Below are 20,901 nucleotides of genomic sequence, written 5' to 3'. Positions count from 1 at the left end.
CTACTGGGGATCGAGCCTGAAACCCTGGCATGTGTGCTGACCAGGAATGGAACTGTGACCTCCTGGGGCATGGGTCCATGCTAAACCACTGAGCCACATCAGCAGAGCTTCAGCACTAACTTTGTGCATGGACAAGTGGCTTGCAGCAGTTTTTTTTTTTTAAGTAAAAATACTTATCAAAATACCAATAACATTTTATTTATATACTATAGGGGCCCCGTGCACGAAATTCGTGCATGGGTAGGGTACCTAGGCCTGGCTGGTGATCAGGACCCATAGGGGCCTTCCAGCTGCCGGCTGGGGCTTTCCTTCCTTTCGTGCTGCCCCCTGGTGGTCAGCACATGTCACAGTGAGCAACCAAACTCCTGGTCTCCCCATGGAACTCCAGAGGGGACACTTTGCATATTAGCCTTTTATATATATAGATAACACTGGCTTGTATTTGAAGTGACATTATAAGAAACTAAAAATTGAGTTTGCCTTTTCAGGGAAAAAGAGTGTGGGGACTTCCTGTGGCCTACACCTGCTCAGGCCCCATCTGCTCTGCACCTACTGTTTGAGCCCAATCCTCTAGTGAGGTTTCTCCAGAAAAAGAACAGAGGGCTGGAGGTAAGTAAAAATGCCATTTCCAAACTCTTAAAAATGGCAAGTTCCAAATTTCTAAATGCTTCATTCTACCAGACATTTCTCTGTCTTATCAACATTTTATTGAAGCATAATATACATGGTGTCCCTCCAAAAAATGGGACACACTTTACAGCTCTTACATTTTGAAACCGTCTTTATAATTATTCAAAGTGTGTATACATTTTTGGAGACCTGTATTTACAGTGTTAACCTCACTTTAAAAGCAATTACTACAGCCTGGCTTTGGTGGCTCAGTGGTTGATCATTGACCTATGAATCAGGAGGTCATGGTTCCGGTTCCCAGTCCGAGTGCCTGCAGGTGGCAGCCGATGGATGATTCTCATCATTGATGTTCCTCTTTTCTCTCTCTCTCTCTCCCCCCTTTCCTTTCTGAAATCAATGAGATATATATATATATGTATATATATGTATGTGTGTGTGTGTGTGTGTGTGTGTGTGTATATATATATATATATATATATATTTACCGAAAGCAATTACTAGAGTGCTCCAGGACATAAATCATGAAAGGATCTCCTTCCAGACAATGTGACCAGAGCAACAAAGATTTAAATGTCTCCTTGGGAGGGGCTGAGGCCTGGGGACAGGGAGTTAGAAGGGAGGCAGTTCCCGTGTTTAGGTGTGTTCAGGTCTCCGGTGACGGGCTGGCACTAGGTTACCTGTACAGCCAGACATTATAAAGGGTCTGTCATTGCAAGGTCTGGGCCGGGAACCGTCTGGTGTGACAACAGAGGAAGGCGAGCCTCGGCCCCTTCAGGCAGTAAAGCCAGAGTCAGAACTCCCATAGGGAGCCTGCTCCACCAGGGAGCTGCCGGGGTCCCTGCTGCTCCCCACAGTTCTGCCAGGAGAGCCACAACCCCAGCGTGTTGGGGCCCACCCGACACCGCTCAGCGCCCCCAGAATAAGGACGGGAACACCGGGTGCTGAAGCGTCTCCTAAGCTACAGGCACCGTCAGGACTAAGCGCGGGAGCAGGTGCGGGTTCCTAACAGCACCCGCACCCCGACAAAGCGCTTCGCCGACTCCTCCTCCACCGGGGCAGTGGCGGTGCCCCTTCTCCCTCCCCAGGGGACCCCGACTTCTAAACCCCTGCCCAGCCTGCCCACCGGTCCTTCGGCAGCCAGCCGGCCGCGCACGGACCCCGCCTAGGGAGGGGCCGGATTCCCTCCGCGACCAGACCGCGGGGGCGGGGCACGGCCTCCTGGGGTGCTGGGCCCCGGGGACCAGATGGGCCTCCTGGGGTGACCGGACCCAGAGCGCAAAGGGCATCCTCGGGGAGGCCAGCTCCCGGGGACGGGCCCCTGTGCGACCGGACCCGGAGCCAGGACGCGGCCTCCTCCGGGGACTGGATCCGGGGCAGGACGGGGTTTCCTCAGGGCGACCGGATCTGGGCCCACCCGGGCCTGCTGGGGGCCTGGAGCCGACGGCGGGAAAGGGCTTCGTTGGAGAGGGCCCCGGGTGGGGACGGGGACCGGGTCTCGGGGACGGGGGCGCGGCCGCCCCCCGAGAGAGCTCCCAGGCGCCGCGCGGCACCCCGGGGCCGGGCGCCCTCCCCGCCGGCGGCCGGCGGCCGGCGGCGCGCTGCGCCCCGAGGGCTCCGTCCGGCCCGCAGGCCGCGGCGCCGCCTCTTCCGCCGGCGCGTACGTCAGCTCGCAGCGCCCGCCCCGCCCCGCCGCCCGCGAGAGGCCGCCTCCGCCTGGCCTGGGCCTGGAGCGGCGCACGGCGCAGTCCCTCCCCGCCATGGCCCTGGGAGGCGGCAGCACATGGCGGCCGCAGCGGCCATGAGCACGCCCGCGGCCCGCCCCGGCCCCCCCTAGAGCCCGCCGCCGCCCGGCCGCGCCACGGCCCCGCCGCCCCCGGCCCCGCCGCCCGCCGCCCCGCCGCCCCGCCGCCCCGCGCCCGCCGCCGCCGCCGCCATGGGCGTGCAGGGCTTCCAGGACTACATCGAGAAGCACTGCCCGAGCGCCGTGGTGCCGGTGGAGCTGCAGAAGCTGGCCCGGGGCAGCCTGGTGGGCGGCGGGCGGCAGCGGCCCCCGCACACGCCGCTGCGCCTGCTGGTGGACGCCGACAACTGCCTGCACCGCCTCTACGGCGGCTTCTACACCGACTGGGTGAGCGGCGGCCAGTGGAACCACATGCTGGGCTACCTGGCCGCGCTGGCCAAGGCCTGCTTCGGCGGCAACATCGAGCTCTTCGTCTTCTTCAACGGCGCGCTCGAGAAGGCGCGGCTGCACGAGTGGGTCAAGCGGCAGGGCAACGAGCGCCAGACGGCGCAGCAGATCGTCAGCCATGTCCAGAACAAGGGCACCCCGCCGCCCAAGGTCTGGTTCCTGCCGCCCGTCTGCATGGCGCACTGCATCCGCCTGGCGCTCATCCGCTTCCACGTCAAGGTGCGGCCGGCTGGCGGCGCGCGGCGGGGGCCGGGCCCGGGGCTGGGCGGCCGGGCGGGCGGCCTGGGCTCGGTTGGGCGTGGGTTTGGGCCCGGATCGCAGGGGGGACTGGGTTCTGGGAGGCCGGGGGCGGGGCCGCCCGCGGTCTCGGGGCCCCGGGGGCGGGAGGGGGGGCCGGGGGTCGGCGGGATTCCGGGGTCACGGGACGCCAGGGTCAGCGAGTGCTGGGGCCGGGGTCGGCGGGGCTTTGGGGGTCAGGCGGGCCGGGGTCAGGATGGGCCGGGGTCGCTCGATCCCGGGGTCACGGTTGCCGGGGGCCGGGCCGCAGGCGCCGCTCTCCCGTCCGGTCCGCCCGGCCGCAAGATGAACGCTCGGCCTGGAGCCCGACTGGCGGCCGCGAGTGCCCGGGGGTCCCGCTACCTGGCGGCTCGAGACCCTCCGGACCGCGGGCCGGTGCAGACCGGGCTTGCAGGGTGCAGCGCCCCTCTCTCTGAACCCCCGAGTGCTCCCCCGCTCGCGGGGGCGGGCCGGTGCCTGGCCTGAACTTGGACGAGGTGCCCGTTTGCGAATAGCAGCGCCAGCACAGCAACAGGTTTCCGTGGCGGCGGGCGGGTTGGGCGGCGGCGGGCGGGGGTCCCCAGCCAGCGGGGCAGCGGGGCGGGTAGAAACTGCCCGGCGGCGACCCGGACAAGGCCGCGGAGCCGGCCCCCCGGGGGACGCAGGGCTGGGTGCGGGTTGCCCGGGGGTGACAGTGGGGAAACTGATCGTGGTGCCGGATTGCAACCGGTGGACTCGGTGAAATGTTCTCGGTCCTGTGATTTCGCGTCCGTGCGCACAGCCTGGGGCTCTGCTGTGGACGGTGGTCCCGAGTCGGGGAAGGGCAGAGAGTCGGGTTCCAGGATTTGCGTGTCTGCACAGCGGGGATTCCGCCGCCGGGCCGGGCACCCCGGTAATTGGAGCTTCGGCCGCGGCTGCTCGGCCGTCCCTTTGGCAGAGGGCGCCTCGCTGAGCCTGGGCCCTGGAGAGCTTCCCGGCCAGCACCCAGGGCAGAGATAACATGCAAATCACTGTAACCCTTGACTGCAGTTTTGCTTCCTTTTCCACTGTTTTCCTTTAGAACTTTTCTGGGTTTTGTTGGGTTTCCTGGATTTTGCTCCTCTGTCTTCCAGTTTCCTTTCCTCCTTTTTGAAACTGCTAGAAGCCCCAAGTTTGTGAAATCCAAACTCTTCCTGCCTGCCCCGCACTGCGTGAGCTGGGGGTGGTGGAGCCTAGAGATAGCGGAAGTCCCGCCCACCCCGACCCTGTGCGATTGGTGACGGCTCCCGAGTCTGCGGGTCCGGGCGGCTGGCAGGGCGGCGATTGGTCTGTGAGCCGGGCCTGGAGGAAGCGGCCCCCTCCGGGGAAGTTGGGGTGACAGCAGGGGCTGCTGCTCTGAGCAGGCGGGCAGGCTTCCCAGAGGTGATGCCGCTGAAGATGCCATAGAATGGCAGCAGTTTATCCGTTCAGGGATGCAAACGACTGCTAGGAAGACGGGAGGAGCTTTCTAACCAAGCGGCTCCCAAAGGAACTGTGAATATGAGGATTTACATCAGTGTGTGTACAGTCACTGTATCTTTTAAAATAACTGCTCAATTCTTTTTTAATTATAAAATTTCTTCATATTTATCTTGGCACCCCTGTGAATGCCTCACTTAATACATAATTCATTCAGAATTTTGACCAGTGTGTGAATATGTGTTTGGAAACAAAATTTAAACTAGATTTAAGATGACTTAAGTTTATGGACAGATGATAAGTTTGTGTATAATTATTTTGCTTTAGATAAACCTTTAACTTCTAATATAGAATCATAGTATAGTGATAATTGCACAGGTTAATATAGTAATGACTCTATTACCTGGTAGCCACCTTTCTGCCAGCTTCACCTTTTTTGGAAAATGCCTAAGAAATTTAGCTACTAGAAATTTCTCAGCAGCCAAAGGAAAGGTTAAGAAGTTTGGGTACTGTGACTCAAAAAGGGAAGAAAAACTTTCTCTTTCCTCATCAAAGAATCAAGTTCTCTTCTTTATAGAGCCCCCTCTCCTTTTCCAATATAATTCTGATGAGCTTAGTTATCTATTTCTAGATAACTAAGAACCTCAGCTTGAGAAAGGGTTCAGAGGAAAGTCTGCCAGAAGCTGGAGCACCATTAATAGCAAGAAGTGACACTTCACAAAGGAAAAGATGAAAAACAAACCTATTAAAAAAAGACATAATTTGGGGGCTACTTGAGAAAAATAACCCTATGTACTTTATTAGCCCCTGAGGGATTAGTATAGTGTTTATAAGGATTTTTGAGTCAGAAGGATTTATGTTCAGCATTCTCTATGGAAGTGAAGCAGTATGTACTATTTTCCAAAGATGTCCATTAAAATGGTTAAGTAAATTAAAGCCATGATCACATGTCACTGCATACCTGTTAGAAGGGTTAAAATAAACAACACCCATAATACCAAGTGCTTATAAGAACGCTGAGCAGTTGGAATTGCCCCACGTGGCTGGTGGGAATTCAAGAGGGCACCGCCATTCTGGAGAACAGCTCAGTGGTTTTTTTATAGAATTGAACGTACATTTACCATAGCAATCCTCCTCTGGGTCTTTACCTAGTAGAATTTTTGTTCACACAAAAACCATACACTGATGTTCATAGTAGTTTTATTCATAATAGCCCAAACTTGAAACAACCAAAATATCCTTTAATAGACAAGTAGTTAAATTGTGGTACATCTGTACTATGCATTACTACTTAGCAATAAAAAGGGATGAATTGCCGTGCCGGCCTGGCTCGGTGGTTGAGTGTCGACCTATGAACCAGAAGGTCCCTGTTGATTCCTGGTCAGGGCACATGCCTGGGTTTCGAGCTCCATCCTCAGGAGGCAGCCGATCAATCATTCTCTCTCATCATTGATGTTCCTCCCCCCCCCCCCCACCTGTGAAATCAATAAAAAAAATTTTTTTAATGGAGGAATTATTGATACATGCAATAACTTGAGTGAATCTTTTAGGTTTTATGTTGAGTGAACAAAAAGTATTCTATTTTTATGACATTCTCCTAAGGATAAGACTGTACTGATGGCGACAGAGTTTGCCAGAGGAGAAGGGCAGGAGAGGTGTGAATATAAAGGGACAGCAGGAGGGAGCTTTTGGGGTAATGAAACTGTTCTGTATTCTGATGGTGGTGATGGTAATAAATTTTAAAAATCATAGAGCTATACATCAAAAGTAAATAAAAGTTAGTTTTACTGGGTGATAATTTTTTTAAAGGTTATATAAAAATTGACAAAGAATTGACATAACACCTATGTGTAATGTTGGGCATATGAGGCATTTCTCTTATAAAAGTCTATCATCTTATTGGTCTTTATGCTTCTGAAAACTGGCAGAAAGGTTTTAACTTCTTGTCAGTTTTGCTTAGAGAAATCTTTTTTGACTCAGAAGAGTATGTTTTTGATAAAGTACTTAAAAGGAATACAATTATTACTTTAACCATTAGAAGTTGGCATTTGTATCAACTAATTTTGTTCAGGTCACGAAACTCCTTGGCCTGGATTTGGCTTCTGCTAGTTACTCGGAGCATTTCCTCTTGTGTGCCTTGAGTCATCATAACCTTTGACACTTAGGGAGGAACTGATGTTTATTTAAAAATTTTAGTGGCATTAAATCTCCGAGGTTTCCTAAATGTTCCTGTCACAAGACTTGTGGTGTTGGTGTGTGGGTTTATGATGAGGTTCTTAAGCTCTTGTCCTGAATCAGTGCTCTGGTGATTTACTCAGATCTTACATAAAGCAGTGCTCATGTTTTAAGTCAGCTGAGGAATGTGAGATTCGACTGTGGCTTGAGATTTCGGAATGATTTCTCTTTGTGTAGTTGATGGGGGCAGGAGGAATAACTTGTGGGGTGCCAGACCTTGCTAAGTTCTCCCTCAGAGCATCTCATGTAACCCTCAGCATTTTGTTACCCCATTTTATATGGGAAGAAGTGGGCTTGCTTATTGACACCTGAGGACAGGTAACCAGTAACCTCTTCAAGAGGGAAGTGCCCTGCTGAAGTCAAAGTTCAGTTTCATTGTGTAAGAATGCTTTGGGGGTGTGGCCACCTGCAGTTCACTTTCAGGTTAGATTTGATAGCACAACGCCTCTACTGCTTTTTTCAGTTAGAAGGGGAATGGCACAGTTCCTATCCATGAGACTCTGAAAACTAGCACTATGCTTTATTCTTAACACCTTGAATTGACCAGGGAACATTTAGGGCTCAAAATTGACAATATTATAACTCAAATCGGCCATCCATTTAAAATACTTATTTTTTTCCAGTGTATCGATTTTGTGCCTGACTTATTTCAGCTAGCCTAATGTCTTCATGGTTCATCCATATTGTAAAATTGTGTTATAATTTCCTTCCTTTTTTAGGCTTAATAATACTCCATTGTGTGGATGGATCACATTTGGTTTATCCATCCAGCCTTCCATAGGTGCTTGAGTTGTATTCCCTTTTGGCTGTTGTGCATTATGAATAATGCTACTGTGAACCTGGGTGTACTAAATCTGTTCAGGTGCCCGCTTTCAATTCTTTTGGGTGTATAACCAGAAGTGGAATTGCTGGGTCAGTTGGTAATTTTATGTTTAATTTCTCAAGGAATCACCATATCCATTTCCACAGAAGCTGCCTATAACATACATTATATACACACACACATATATACATTATATAATGTATTATCACAGTACAGTTTTAATTTTTTTTAAGGTTAATGTGATCACACAATATATTATTCAGGAATTTGGGTTTTTGTAAGTATGTAAAAAAGTCTTCCCATGTCTATACTTACAGTTCTGATTCATTTTAATGCCTTTGTAGTATTCCATAATTTATCCAAGCCCTACAAATGAAAGGCATTTCATCATCCCATCCTGCCAGTCCCTACAATGTGCCATGTCAGCTCTAGCCCAGCAGTCTCTCCCTTACCCTCTTCCTCATTTCTAATACCCCCAACATGTGAACTTACCAAGTTTACCCAAAAGGTCTAACAGGTGCTTTGCAAACCCAGCGGTGGGTTGTGACATCAAATTATTGGCTGTTTACCAGCACTTAGGAAAAAATGATAAAGAATAAAACAGAACAAAAAGTAGAGTACTCAGGGTAAATGCCACTTCACTGAACCGTGTCTTACTGTGAGGAGGAGTCAGGATTGCCTCTGGGTCTGGCTGGGCTCCGGCACCCGATATCTTACTCGCGAACCTCGTCTCTGGTGGGCCACTCTTCTGCCAGTGACTTGAACAAACCATTAACCTAAAGTCCTTAGTCAGGGTGTTTGACCCACTGCAACCTGAGCCCATTCCGTTTTCCTCCATGATGCACAGTCCTCTACTGTCCTTTTTAAATGCTCCCAAACTGCTCCCTGTTTCTCTAAGAAATATCCAGCTTCTGCTTATGGTGCTCCCCTTTGTCTGACTACCCCATTTTTGCTTGTCAGAATTTTACTCGTACTTGAAAGCCCATCTCAAATGCCAGCTTCCTTCATGGAATATCATCTGATGTCCCTGCATGGACCAGGGACACACGCAGTGTCATCTGTGTTTGCAGTGGAAGTTCCTACAGTCTGCTTTCTTATAGCTGCCTGCATAAATGCCTCCCCCACTAACTATATGCTACTTGAGGCCAGGGACTAATTTTACTCCTTGTTATCTCCTATATGTTTAGTGTAGGCACTCGGCTTTTAAATCAAATATTTGCTTTGTTCTGTTTATATAGCCAAATTATTTTCTTTCAATGCCTGGGCTAATGGCCATCATATAAGATTATTTCTTAAATTTCTTAGGCTCTATTTTCTGACTGGTTCCCAGTGATGATTTATCCTACCTTTAGCAAACATTGAAGGTCTGCTCTCGGCCAGGCATGAGGAGTGACTTTAATAGGAAAAAAGGACTCTTTTCTTCAAGGACCTTAGTCTAGTCGGGCCAGGGGACTCCTTTATGTCATTTTCCCATGTCAACATTGGGAGCTTTCTTGCCATAGGACAGTGATGGCGAACCTTTTGAGCTCGGCGTGTCAGCATTTTGAAAAACCCTAACTTAACTCTGGTGCTGTGTCACATATAGACATTTTTTGATATTTGCAACCATAGTAAAACAAAAATTTATATTTTTGATATTTATTTTATATATTTAAATGCCATTTAACAAAGAAAAATCAACCAAAAAAATGAGTTTGCCTGCCACCTCTGACACGCGTGCCATAGGTTCGCCATCACTGCCATAGGACAAACTATTTAGTCATTGAAGACCAGTGAGTGTTGTCACAGGGGTTGGGAGTGGTTTTGACATTGTCTAGAAACATTTTTAGTGTTCACAACTTGAAGGCATCTAGTGGACAGAGGCCCAGGATGCACAGGGACAATCCCACAGCAAAGAAGTATCTGTCCCCAGATACCAGTTGTGCATAGGCTAGGAAATCCTGGTGTGAACAAATCAAAGAATTCCAAAGTTTGGGCCTTTAGTAAAGCCATATAAATGCTTGAAATACAGATTTCTAAGTATACCAGGAAGAGAAGTAATAAAAAATACAACTTAGTTTTCTAAATTAAAATACGCACATCTACACACCCCATTTCTTTCTTTTTTTTTTAATATATTTTATTGATTTTTTACAGAGAGGAAGGGAGAGATAGAGAGTTAGAAACATCGATGGGAGAGAAACATCGATCAGCCGCCTCCTGCACATCTCCTACTGGGGATGTGCCCGCAACCCAGGTACATGCCCTTGACCAGAATCGAACCTGGGACCTTTCAGTCCGCAGGCTGACGCTCTATCCACTGAGCCAAACCGGTTTTGGCCACACCCCATTTCTAAAATGTTTCTAGACCCACAGTGCTCTTCATTTTGTTTTGTACAATGGGAATTTATATAAGGAAAAGAAACTGATTAGCACATACTACAAATTCCAGTCTTAGTAAGCAATCAACCATAGGATAAATGCCAAATACCATGTAATATGAAGAAGGAGGTACTTTATTTAAAATTTTTTTTTGAGATATAACTGACATTACATTACTTTCATAATGATTCTCTATTTGTGTATATTGTGACATGATCAGTACAATAAATCTAGTTAACACCTCACATAGTTACAAAAAAAAATTTTCTTTTGATGAGAACTTTTGTTTTGTTTGTTTGTTTTTTGTTAGCGAGAGTGGAAAGGAGAGGGAGCAAGAAAGATAAACATCCATTGGTTGCCTCTCGTATATGCCCCAGCTGAGGATTGAACTTGTAACCTGGGTATGTCCCCTGACACGGAATCAAATCTGCAACCCTTTTGTATACCAGACAACGTGTAACCAACAGAGCCACCCAGCCAGGGCTTATGATGGGAACTTTTAAGATTTCTTTTAACTTTCAAATATAGTTACAGTATTATTAACTATAGTTGCCATGCTGTACTTTATATACCCAAGACATTTATTTTATACTGGAAATTTGTACACTTTGAACACCTTCACCCATTTTGCCCACCCCTCACCCTGAAGAGATAACTTTAGAATTTGGAAAATTAGATTTATTTTCCATTGGCTGTATAGACAAAAATGTTTAAATAGAACAATTAGACGTAAGTGAATCAGTTTAGATAAAAATATTCTAAAATTCTTCAAATGTCTCTATATAGCTGGCATCTTTAGTTTTATTTTCTTTTTTAAAAAAATGTGTTGGTTTTTTTTTTAACTGATTGAAGGGAGAGGAAGGGGGAAGGAGAGAGAGAAACATCAATGATGAGAGAGAATCATCCATCGGCTGCCTCCTATAGGGGCTCAAGCCTGCAGCCCCCAGCATGTGCCCTGACCAGAATCGAGCCCTAACCTCCTGGTTCATGGGTTGACGTTCAACCTCTGAGCCATACTGGTCAGGCTTTTTTATTTTTTACTATTCTTATGTTTTCTGTAGAAAGTCCTTTGATGACATTGCCTGTTATCTAGCTCTTAGAGCACTACCCGGTGTGCAGTAGTAGGTCTTTGTAATACATGTGATAAGTAGATAAGTAAACTAATTCCAGACTTACCAGCTACTCAGTCTCCTTGTGCAAGGCAGTATTATGGCAGGAGGGTGGTACAAAGTTTGTCTTCAAATTCAGTGGAGTCAGTTCCACAGATAAGTAGTCTCAGTCTGCCACCTGGCACAAAGGCTTTATCTTTGAATAAGCCCTTTATGCTTCTTAGGAGCTGTGCTGAAGACATAAAAATCAACTGCTTAGGGAAGTTGGCTGAATCACGCCGTCTTCCTTCTTTTACCTGGTCCTATGGAACAGTTTTGCTAGGCATCTTAGGGCCAGTATAGAGTTGAACCTGACACACCGAATTATATGCAGAGGTGATGGTAAGTCTGCAGTAGTTAAGGATCTGTGATCTAGAAACTTTATCCTTTGTGCCCTAGTCATTGGCATTTCCTACTTGTCTCTGGAATAAATTGCTGCTTTAGAAAGACTGAACCTACCATGTTATTGGTGTTTTGCCAGTTAGTGTAGAAAAGTATACTGGCGGGTGTGTTGCTGGCGGGTTAACTTTTCATAGGACTGCAGTACCTTCATCTCAGGAGCAGGAGTGCCAACTAGTCCAGACTGGGGACTGCCTCACTGCACTGCTTGGATAAGCACAGCACTGTGGCTTCTTATTAGCCCGCACCTATGTTAGTCATAAAATATTTCAATGAAGAATTTGCAAGTGTCACCTCCTTGAAATAAATTGTATCCATCTGAGGTTCTTCCCTGAATTCTGGAACTTAAATCTTAATGTATTGTATTTTAGAATTAGATTTTTAACAATAATATTATTGCTAGGAGCTAGCTGAGTTATTATGAAATTAATATAGTAGGCTAAATAGACACTGAATAAAATGTTTGTGTTTTCTTCTACTCTCCTTTTTATCATTTTTATATTTTACCTTTAAAGTTTATAAAGCTTAATTTGCATTTCTTTTATGACAGCCACTGTCTTATTTATTTATTTATTTATTTATTTATTTATTTATTTATTAGCAGAGAAAGAAAACAGTTTTATTATTGAACCCATGCTACAATCACATCACAGACAATCTGCTAAAAAGATTGCAATGAAAGAAAGAAATAATCACCCTTTTATATAGCCTGGCAGATACGGTCCATTACATGCATGCCAATATCATTTACCAAGGGAAAAATAAAACTATCTTTTGTCAAGTTGGATGTTACATCATAGAGTCCAGTGCCTGAGATTCCTGAGAAGATGGGAAGAAGGGGTGTCACACTTCATTATTATAAATTTTTATTTTTAAAATTGTGGTAAATTGCTCTGGCCGATGTGGCTCAGTTGGTTGACCGTTGTCCCATGCACTGGAAGGTAGCTGGTTTGATGCCCGGTCAGGGTACATACCTAGGTTGTGGGTTTGATCCCTGGTCAGGGTGGGTACAGTTGTGATAGATGTTTCTCTTTACATTAATACTTCCCTCCCTCCCTCCTTCCCTCCCTCCCTCCCTCCCTCCCTCCCTCCCTCCCTCCTTCTCTAAAGTAATCAATGAAAACATTTTTAAAAATTGGTAAACTATACATAACATAATTTTTCCCATTTTAACCGTTGTTAAGTGTATAGTTCAGTGGAAATTAAGTACATGAACACTGCTGTGCAACTATCGCCACCATCCATCTCCAGAACTTACCTTTCCAAACTGAAACTCTGTGTCCGTTAAACACTTATTCTCTGTTCCTCCTCCCCCAGATCCTAGCACCCACCATTCTACTGCCTGTCTCTGAGAATCTGATGACTCTAGGTTCCTCATATGAGTGGAATCACACAGTATTTGTCCTTTTGTGACTCACTTCATTTAGCATAATGTATTCAAGGCTTACGCATGTGGTCGCATGTGTCAGAATTCGTCTTGAAGGCTGGATAATATTCTCTTGAATGTTATATACTACATTTTGCTTATGAATTGCTTTCACTTTTTTTTTTTTGTAATCCTCATTCCAGGATATTTTTCCATTGTTTTTTAGAGAGAGTGGAAGAGAGAGGGAAAGACAGAGAGAAATATAGATGTGAGAGATACACATTGATTGGTTGCCTCCTGCACAAGCCCTGACCAGGGCCCTGCAGCTGGGAGGAGACTGCAACTGAGGTATGTGCCCTTGACTGGAATTAAATCCAGGACCCTTCAGTCTGCAGGCTCTATTCACTAATCCAAACCGGCTAGGGCTCTTTCATCTTTTGGCTATTATGAAAAATATTGCTATGAAAATGGGTGTGCAAATGTCTGTCTAAGTTCCTGCTTTCAGTTCTTTTGGGTATATACCCAGAAATGGAATTGCTGGGTCATGTCCTAATTCTATGTTTAATTTTTTTGAGGAAGCATCGTACTATTTTACATAGCAGCTATGCTATTTTACATTCCCACCAGCAACATATGGTGGTTCCCACTTCACATCCTCATTAACACTTATTTCTGTTTTTTTTGGCTTTTTTTTTTAAAAAATAGTAGCCATCCTACTAGGTATGAAAAGATATCTCATTGCAGTTTTGACTTACATTTCCCTTATGATGAATGAAGCTGAGGATCTTTTCCTATATTACTTCATTTATTTACTTACTTTGTTTGTTTTAAAAGAAATTATTTTTCCTTTCAAGACCATTGCAATCAGTAGGCAAGAAATATGTAAGTTAGGAAGCTTATTCAGTGTGATTTTAGATCTCTTAAGAAGGAGAGATTCTCTTTTAGAGACATAGCTAATGTAGGTTATAACGTTTAAATTGCTTTTTTAAAGTAAGCAACAAAAATAAAAATCTTCCACCAAATTAGAGTTCACTTTAGTGGTTTGATTCTTCTTCTGACTCAAGTAGGGAGAAAATAGTGTAAGTTTTACCCACCTAATACCTAGTGACTACAGTTCAGCTGGATAAAGATGAAAGCTGTTCTTTTTTTTTTTTTTTCCCTTAAAAACAAAAGAATTTAGGTCAGCTCATATCCTCTTGTGCTTAAGTTGACTTACATTTTTTAAATCTGGTAGCTGGCTGGAGGATGTCACATTATTCCTTGAGCTGGTATGAAATCATTCTAAAGAAAAACCACATACAGTATTTTTTTCTTTGTGTCAGAAAATCTATATATGACAATTCATAGTATTTCAGGTCCTGTGTGAAATGTATGAAGAAGCAGATCCTTTTTCACATAGTTTACTTAAAAGTAAATAGTAGCTAACATTTATCAAGTGCTTTTTATTTATGAATGATTCTGAGCTGTTTACATATATAGTAACTCATTTAATTACCACAGCTACCCTATGAGGTTGGGGAGTACTATTATCTTTGCAGATGAAGAAATGGAAGTACAGAAAGTATTAAAATAGGCAGTGGAGTTCACTCACCTGGTGCCAGAGACAAAACCTCACTGTACAAGTGCTTCTTCACTGGAGATAGGAGTAAGTAACTGTTGTTACCTTTTCATTCTTACAGGACTGTCCCCATGGCTGCTTTCAGCATTAATAAAAATTACACTCACAAAGTAAGCTTGGGAATGTTTTAGTCATTATTCCTTGTAAAAATACAAGTTTTGATTTTTCTGCCTTTTTAATGATGAAACTTAAAACTATTAAGATAAAAAACTTACCTAGGACACTTTGGTAAATATATAGTAGCAAAAAATTTTCCCTAGCTAAGTACAAAATACTTCATTGGGACCAAAAATAGGGTATTTTGCCAGCTACTGAAACTTTTCCGTGCTGACTGCACCCACCATATTTCTCGTGGACCGTTGGGTGGAGAGGGGAGGCAAGGAGTTTGGTGGTTCCTGGTCTTGTGGCTCCCACAGCACGTGACAAGAACAGTGCGCTCCGTGCTCTGCACGCAGAAGCTCCAGGATTTCACCTCCTTGATCTGAAGCTGCATTTTGATGCGGTGTGATGGTGGCCACAGCAGAAATAAATCATGCGTCCTAACTGGTTTGGCACAGTGGTTAGAGCATCAGCCTATGGACCAAAGGGTCCTGGGTTCGATTCTTGTCCAGGGCACGTACTTTGGTTGCAGGCTCCTCCCTCTCCTGGGCCCTGGTTGGGGCTTTTGTGGAAGGCAACCAGTTGATGCGTTTCTCTCACATCGATGTTTCTCTCTTCCACTCTTCCTAAAAATCAATAGAAAAATATCCTCGGGTGAGGATTAACCAACCAAACAAACAAAAAACAAAAAAATACATCATGGCCTCCTACCTGTAAGGTGGCAGGTGGTCTCTGGTTTCCAGCATGGTGGTAGTTCTTAAGGAGGCCATGCTGATTCCAAGTATGGCTCACTTTGTGGGTGGGAGGCTATATTCCCTTCTGTTACCACCTGTAATGAAGTAAGTTTCAGGCTTGATTTTTTTTTTTTTTTTTAGCTCAATTTTTAGTTTTTGAGAGTTCAAATTGAAATATTCTTCCCAACATTGTATTTAATAAATTTTGCTCACTTCTAAAATTAGAATTAAGAACTAGACAAACCAATTTCATTGTACTGTGTCTAGTTCAAGTCAGGATCTGGAAGGCCAGGAAACTGGAGCAATAGAACACAGGCAAGATTGTAGATTAGGCAGGAGATGGGAAACGGGAGTAAAGCCATTCAGACAAGAAAAGACACACTCGAGGTAAAAGAACAGCTGCTTTCCTATCAGACCTGCCTACCAAAGGTTGAGCTCTGAATTTAATTTTTAATTAACTGCTTCTCAAGGTCTATTTTGACACAATTCAGCCCTTTTTTCTGTCCCCACCCAAATTGCATCAAGTCGTCTTTTTACCCTGTCTAGTCTAATGCACCTGACTCTGTCAGGCTCTGTGACTCTTGGTTGTTGGACTTCATGCATTCATTCACTCACAGGTTTGTAGTTAACCCACTTCCGTCTGGGGAAGGCCTTCTGCCTCCCTTAGTTGGAATGTCCCAGGAGAGTTGTTTTCTCTTATAGGCTCTTGGAAACGTGGCCTGCTCACCTGATGAAGGTGCTGAAAGCAGTCATTGCCACTTTTCTTTTTAAAATAAACTTTTTTGGATTAATTTTAAGTTTATAGAAAAGTTGCAGAGATGGTTCAGGGAGTTCTCGAATAACCTACACTCAACTTCCGTGCATGTTAACATCCCAGGAGCTGATATTATCGAAACTGAGACATTAGCATTGGTGCAGGACCCTGAATTGCATCATGCACTTGATTCATATTTCATCCGTTTTCCACCCGTGTCCTTTTCGGCTCACGGACCCAATCCTGGTTACCCTCCCTGTTGCCTAAAGCTGTCTTGTTTCGTTGGTCCCCTCTGGTCTGGAACAGCTGAGCCTCTGCTGCTTTTGACACTTTGGAGGACTGATGAGGTATTTTGTAGGCTGGCCTCTGATTTTGGCTGTTGGATGTTTTCTTGTGATTTGGGGGAAATACTCAGAGGTGCAGTGCCCGTCTCATCACACTGGACCGTGGGCTGCATGGTGTGAGCAGGACTTGGTTGGTTGTGACCCTGGTCATTCGGTGAAGGTGGTATTTGCTGGGCCTCTGCTCTGTGATGTGACAGTTGTCTCTCTTGTTGGTTTGGTTCTTGGAAGCCATTATTCAGTCCAGCTCACATTCAGAGGCAGCAGAGGGATTTTACATTATTTGAATTCTTCTCCCTGTATTTATTTCATCACTTATATGTATCAGTATGGACTCATGTATTCATTTGTACTTTGGGTTATTGGGTTATAACCTAACACATGCTATCTTGTTGCACAAATTGTTCCAGCTTTGACCAGTGGGTATCTTTCAGGTAGGCTTCTGTGTCCCTCTGACACACCCCATCCTTCGTTAGGAACTCTGCCTTCCTTTCTGGTACCAGGAGGTAGATGCTCCGGACTTACCTTGGGTTTCCCTGTCCCAGCATCACCCATTTTCCTCCATGGTTGTGGTTCTTTTTAATGGAGAACAGTATTTAGAAACCAGATCTGGGTTCAGGTGTTCCCACTTCTGGGGTGTTGCTGCTTCTCAGCCCTCAGCTCACATTTGAGAGATGCACATACTGACTGACTTGTAATGATTTCTGTGCCTGCTTGTCTGTGTTGTCACCTAGACACCAGTTCTTACGGATGTCCCCATGGCTAACCTAGCATCACAGGGTCATGCTGGCCTCCTCCTCCTCCCTTTGCATATTTCTACTCCCATTCAATAACGGGGAGACACCAGCCAACCCAGCATCTATTTACTGCCACCTTACACACGTGAGTGGTTTCTGCGCTGTTCACCCCCGCCTGCCCCCAGACAGATGACAGAGACATGTTCAGTGTCTGTGTGTCTCTGTCCTCAGGCCTCACAGCTTCCACTCAAAACCTCGTTTTCCAAAGTTACTTTGGGGAGCTCCCCCCTCCCAACTCGGTGGGATTGTTTCAGATATTTTACAATACACTTCGATACATTTGTCAATCTGCATTCTGTCCTGGTACCCCTGCCATCCTGGCGGATATTTTAAAAATGTGTGTGCATTGAAGTTCATTCCCTATATGAGATGCACAGTCATTTGACTTTGGACAGATACATAGTCATGTGTCCCCCACCCAGACAGTTAGCACCCATTGGAACCTTGCAGTGTTTAATGCCATGTTGCCTTTCTTTGCATAAAGACATAGTGGGTTTTAATCTTGGGGAAGAACATTAGAATTTTAGAAATCGAAGGAACCTTAAAAGATCCACTAATTTTACATTCTTACTAGGCAAGTTGGGCATCCAGCCAGAATTGGAACCTAGGCATTTTGGTTCTGTTCCCCTCCCCATCTCTGAGATGGGCAAGGTGAGCAAGACAGGCACAGATTGCCTCACTTTGCTTTAATTTAGGCCTCAAGTCTATGCTTATAGGCGTGATTTCTTTATTTTTTTGTTTTAGGAGCTTAATCCTAGCAGACAAGTATTTGTTTAATATTGGGTGAGCTTTGGGGGAATAATTGAAGGTGTTGTTAATCATTTGCTAATTAGTATTGTGAATTATTAACAGTTCGTTCACCTTGCTTTTTTAAAAAAAATGTATTTTTATTGATTTCAGAGAGGAAGGGAGAGAGATATAGTAATAGCAATAATGAGAGGGAATCATTGATTGGCTGCCATCTGCACGCCCCCTACTGGGGATCGAGCCTGCAATCTGGGCATGTGCCCTTGACCAGAATCGAACCCAGGACCCTTCAATCCACAGCCCAGCGCTCTATGCACTAAGCCAAACCGGCTAGGGCCACTTTGCTTTTTAACGCTAGTCTGAAACCAAATGTTCTGAGTGAACAAGGAATTGTATTTTGGGAAGAGGTGACTGTGGAGTGCTCCACACTCCACTCTCTGGAGGCAGATGAAAGTTCTCTAGAAGTCTCCACGGATGTTGGCTTTCACTGAACAGAGTATATCTTGTTAATCTTTATAGGTAGTTTAGAGGCTCTTTGGGGGCCCCTGAAATGAGACTCTCCATTTTCATTCTTGTGGTGCTTGCCAGGCACCACGCTGGACCCTTGACATACAGTTGAGTAAGCTTTGTACCTTGTCATCTGTCAAGAGAGGATTTGAAAAAAGGAGCATTTAAAAGAAGGAGCGTGTGAAAGAAGGAGCATTTGTCCCCAGTTGGTGGCACAGATGTGGCCAGTATGGGCATGGCTCATACTAGTGCTGTTTCAGCTTTTTATTGATTTTTTTCTTTTAAAAGTCTCTTAGAAGCATAACTGTTCCACTCTAACACAGCTATGGTGGTTTTTGTCTTTTTCCTTCCAGTCTTTTCCCATAGTTTTACATGGTTGTATGTACAGGATAGTATATTCTGAAATGGTTTTTGTTTAGTATTTTGTCATAAACTTTTTCCAAGTTTCTTCACAGCACCATGTAGCGTGTGTATTTACCCAGCTCCTTATTGTTAACTTATTTTTTTCACAGGAGTCTACCCCGATACTTTTTATGTTTCCAGTGTTTTTTATTGGGTACACTGGTTTCCTACGCTCTATTTCCTGGAGTAAAATTACTAGGTCAGAGAGCATGACCATCTTACAACTCTGGAAATACGTTGCCTATTGTTTTATAACCCAACAGCCTTCCTTGAAATCATGTCAGATTAGACTGATAAACTGCCTACTCTGCCGCCATCACCTATTACCACTTTCCCCAGGCTCGGTAGGGTGGGGCTGCACACACACCTCCGGCCATGCACCTGGCTCTTCTGATGGAACTCCCATCTAGGCAGTGCCCGAAGGGCAGCCCCTTCTCTCGCCTCCAGTGGTGGTGAGGATGATGTGGTAAGAATGCAGTGAGACACGCTGCCCAGTAGCTGGCAGCAAGTGGGCAAGCCACGTCATCTCTGGACTACTCTCCTGGAGAAGGGCAGGGCCTGTCTCTGAACTACTCCCAGCCTCCGTTTCCCAGAAGAATGGGTTAATAAACTCTGTTATAAAATATAAATATTGAGTATGTAATATTCAACTTACACGTTAATTCTGCCTTATTTCCTCTGAAAGATGTCTATGGAGCAAGCAGCCACACTGTCTTTTCTAGAACTCCTTGCAGAGGTGGGGAGCAAGGGTGTGGTAACTCATACCCATTCATTTCAGGGCCTCTTAAGAGACTTTAACAGTAAGTCTTCTCTTACATGGAGACTTAAGATGTTGGCAAAATATCCAGGACCTAGTGATTTAGAAATGCTTTGAAACATCACTGTACATATATAAAGTTCTACTAGTATATAATAAGTGAGTTGAGGTAGAGAGCTTAGACTTGAAAGTTATCCTTTTCAGAGATGAAGCTGGCCTAATTTAGTTTTTCTTGTTTATACTTTTCTATTTTAGTGAATGTACAATATTTTTAGATTAAGGGATATAACAAAACAAGATTTTCCTATTCTAAGAAATAGAACATTAGCTGACTAATTGTATATTTTATTTTTTCTTACAAACTGAAATATCTTTATCAAAAACTTTATCTCAGGAATACAGAAAAGTATTTTTCCTTTAAATATGCATCTTTAAGAAGTTTGCCTCTAAATGAGATGTCATTATAACTTTCCAATAAAATTTGGTGACTGCTTCTGTTACAGAAATCAATGAAAAATGAGAGTGACTCCACAGTGACATCCAGTAGGTGACCATTGAACACTCGAACTTAATTCCTAATGTAATTTAATTCTATGTAGCCTCATATTGGACAGTGGGGTTGTAGAAATTTACACCTACATGATTTTCACCTTTAGCTGAATCACCTGATTTAGTTTAAAATTATGTTTTCTAAAATACTTTATTGTAGGAACAAAAACTGCAGATTTTAGTTGAGTGAGTTTGGGAAATAGCAAGAGAGGAATTGACTGTTTTTAACTTTAAATATTTTAGGAAAATGTTTTTCAGTGCCTTTGGTGTGTGTTTAGGAACAGAGAGTCAGCCCCTCCTTGGTATGTCACAGACACTAGAGATAGGCGGGTGACTTTTTGCAGTGGGCGAACCAGTAGACAGACGTAAGGAAGCTTTGGCTATAGTTTTCATCACTAAAAAGGCAGTAAATTTAGACTTAGTCCCCATGGTGGTTCTGAACCTGGTGCCACACGACTAGGACTGGTCTTTGCACAGAATAAGCATGTGACAATTATTTGGGGGTAAATGTGTTCATTCTTGTTATTATCCCCATATGCTGAATGCTTCAGAGTATTTAATATTTAACTATAGGAGATGGAAATACTTGACTTTTATTTTTTTAAAACCCTGTCTGATTATTTTCCTATTTGACACATTTGATCTACTTTGAAGAAATTATTTTTGTTTCACTGCGGGTAGCTGGCTTCTCTGTCATCTTCCTTCCCACTTCTTTATTTTCCTGTTCTCTTTT

General features: G+C 45.0%; 1 protein-coding gene across 2 annotated transcripts in view; it reads left to right on the top strand.

Moving 5' to 3' along the window:
• The first annotated feature begins 2,434 nt into the window (after positions 1 to 2,434).
• FAM120A (family with sequence similarity 120 member A) overlaps positions 2,435 to 20,901 on the top strand; it is a 114,321-nt gene continuing 95,854 nt past the window's right edge. For both annotated transcript variants that reach the window (XM_059656455.1, XM_059656454.1), the window contains exon 1: positions 2,435 to 3,037. In XM_059656455.1, coding sequence (XP_059512438.1) covers positions 2,564 to 3,037 — 474 coding nt within the window. In that variant the 5' untranslated portion in view covers positions 2,435 to 2,563. The remainder of the gene's footprint in view (positions 3,038 to 20,901) is intronic.

The sequence above is a fragment of the Myotis daubentonii genome, chromosome 11, assembly GCF_963259705.1.
Source record: "Myotis daubentonii chromosome 11, mMyoDau2.1, whole genome shotgun sequence".
In the NCBI taxonomy this organism is placed as follows: Eukaryota; Metazoa; Chordata; class Mammalia; order Chiroptera; family Vespertilionidae; genus Myotis; species Myotis daubentonii.
This window is presented reverse-complemented; position numbering and strand designations above follow the sequence as displayed.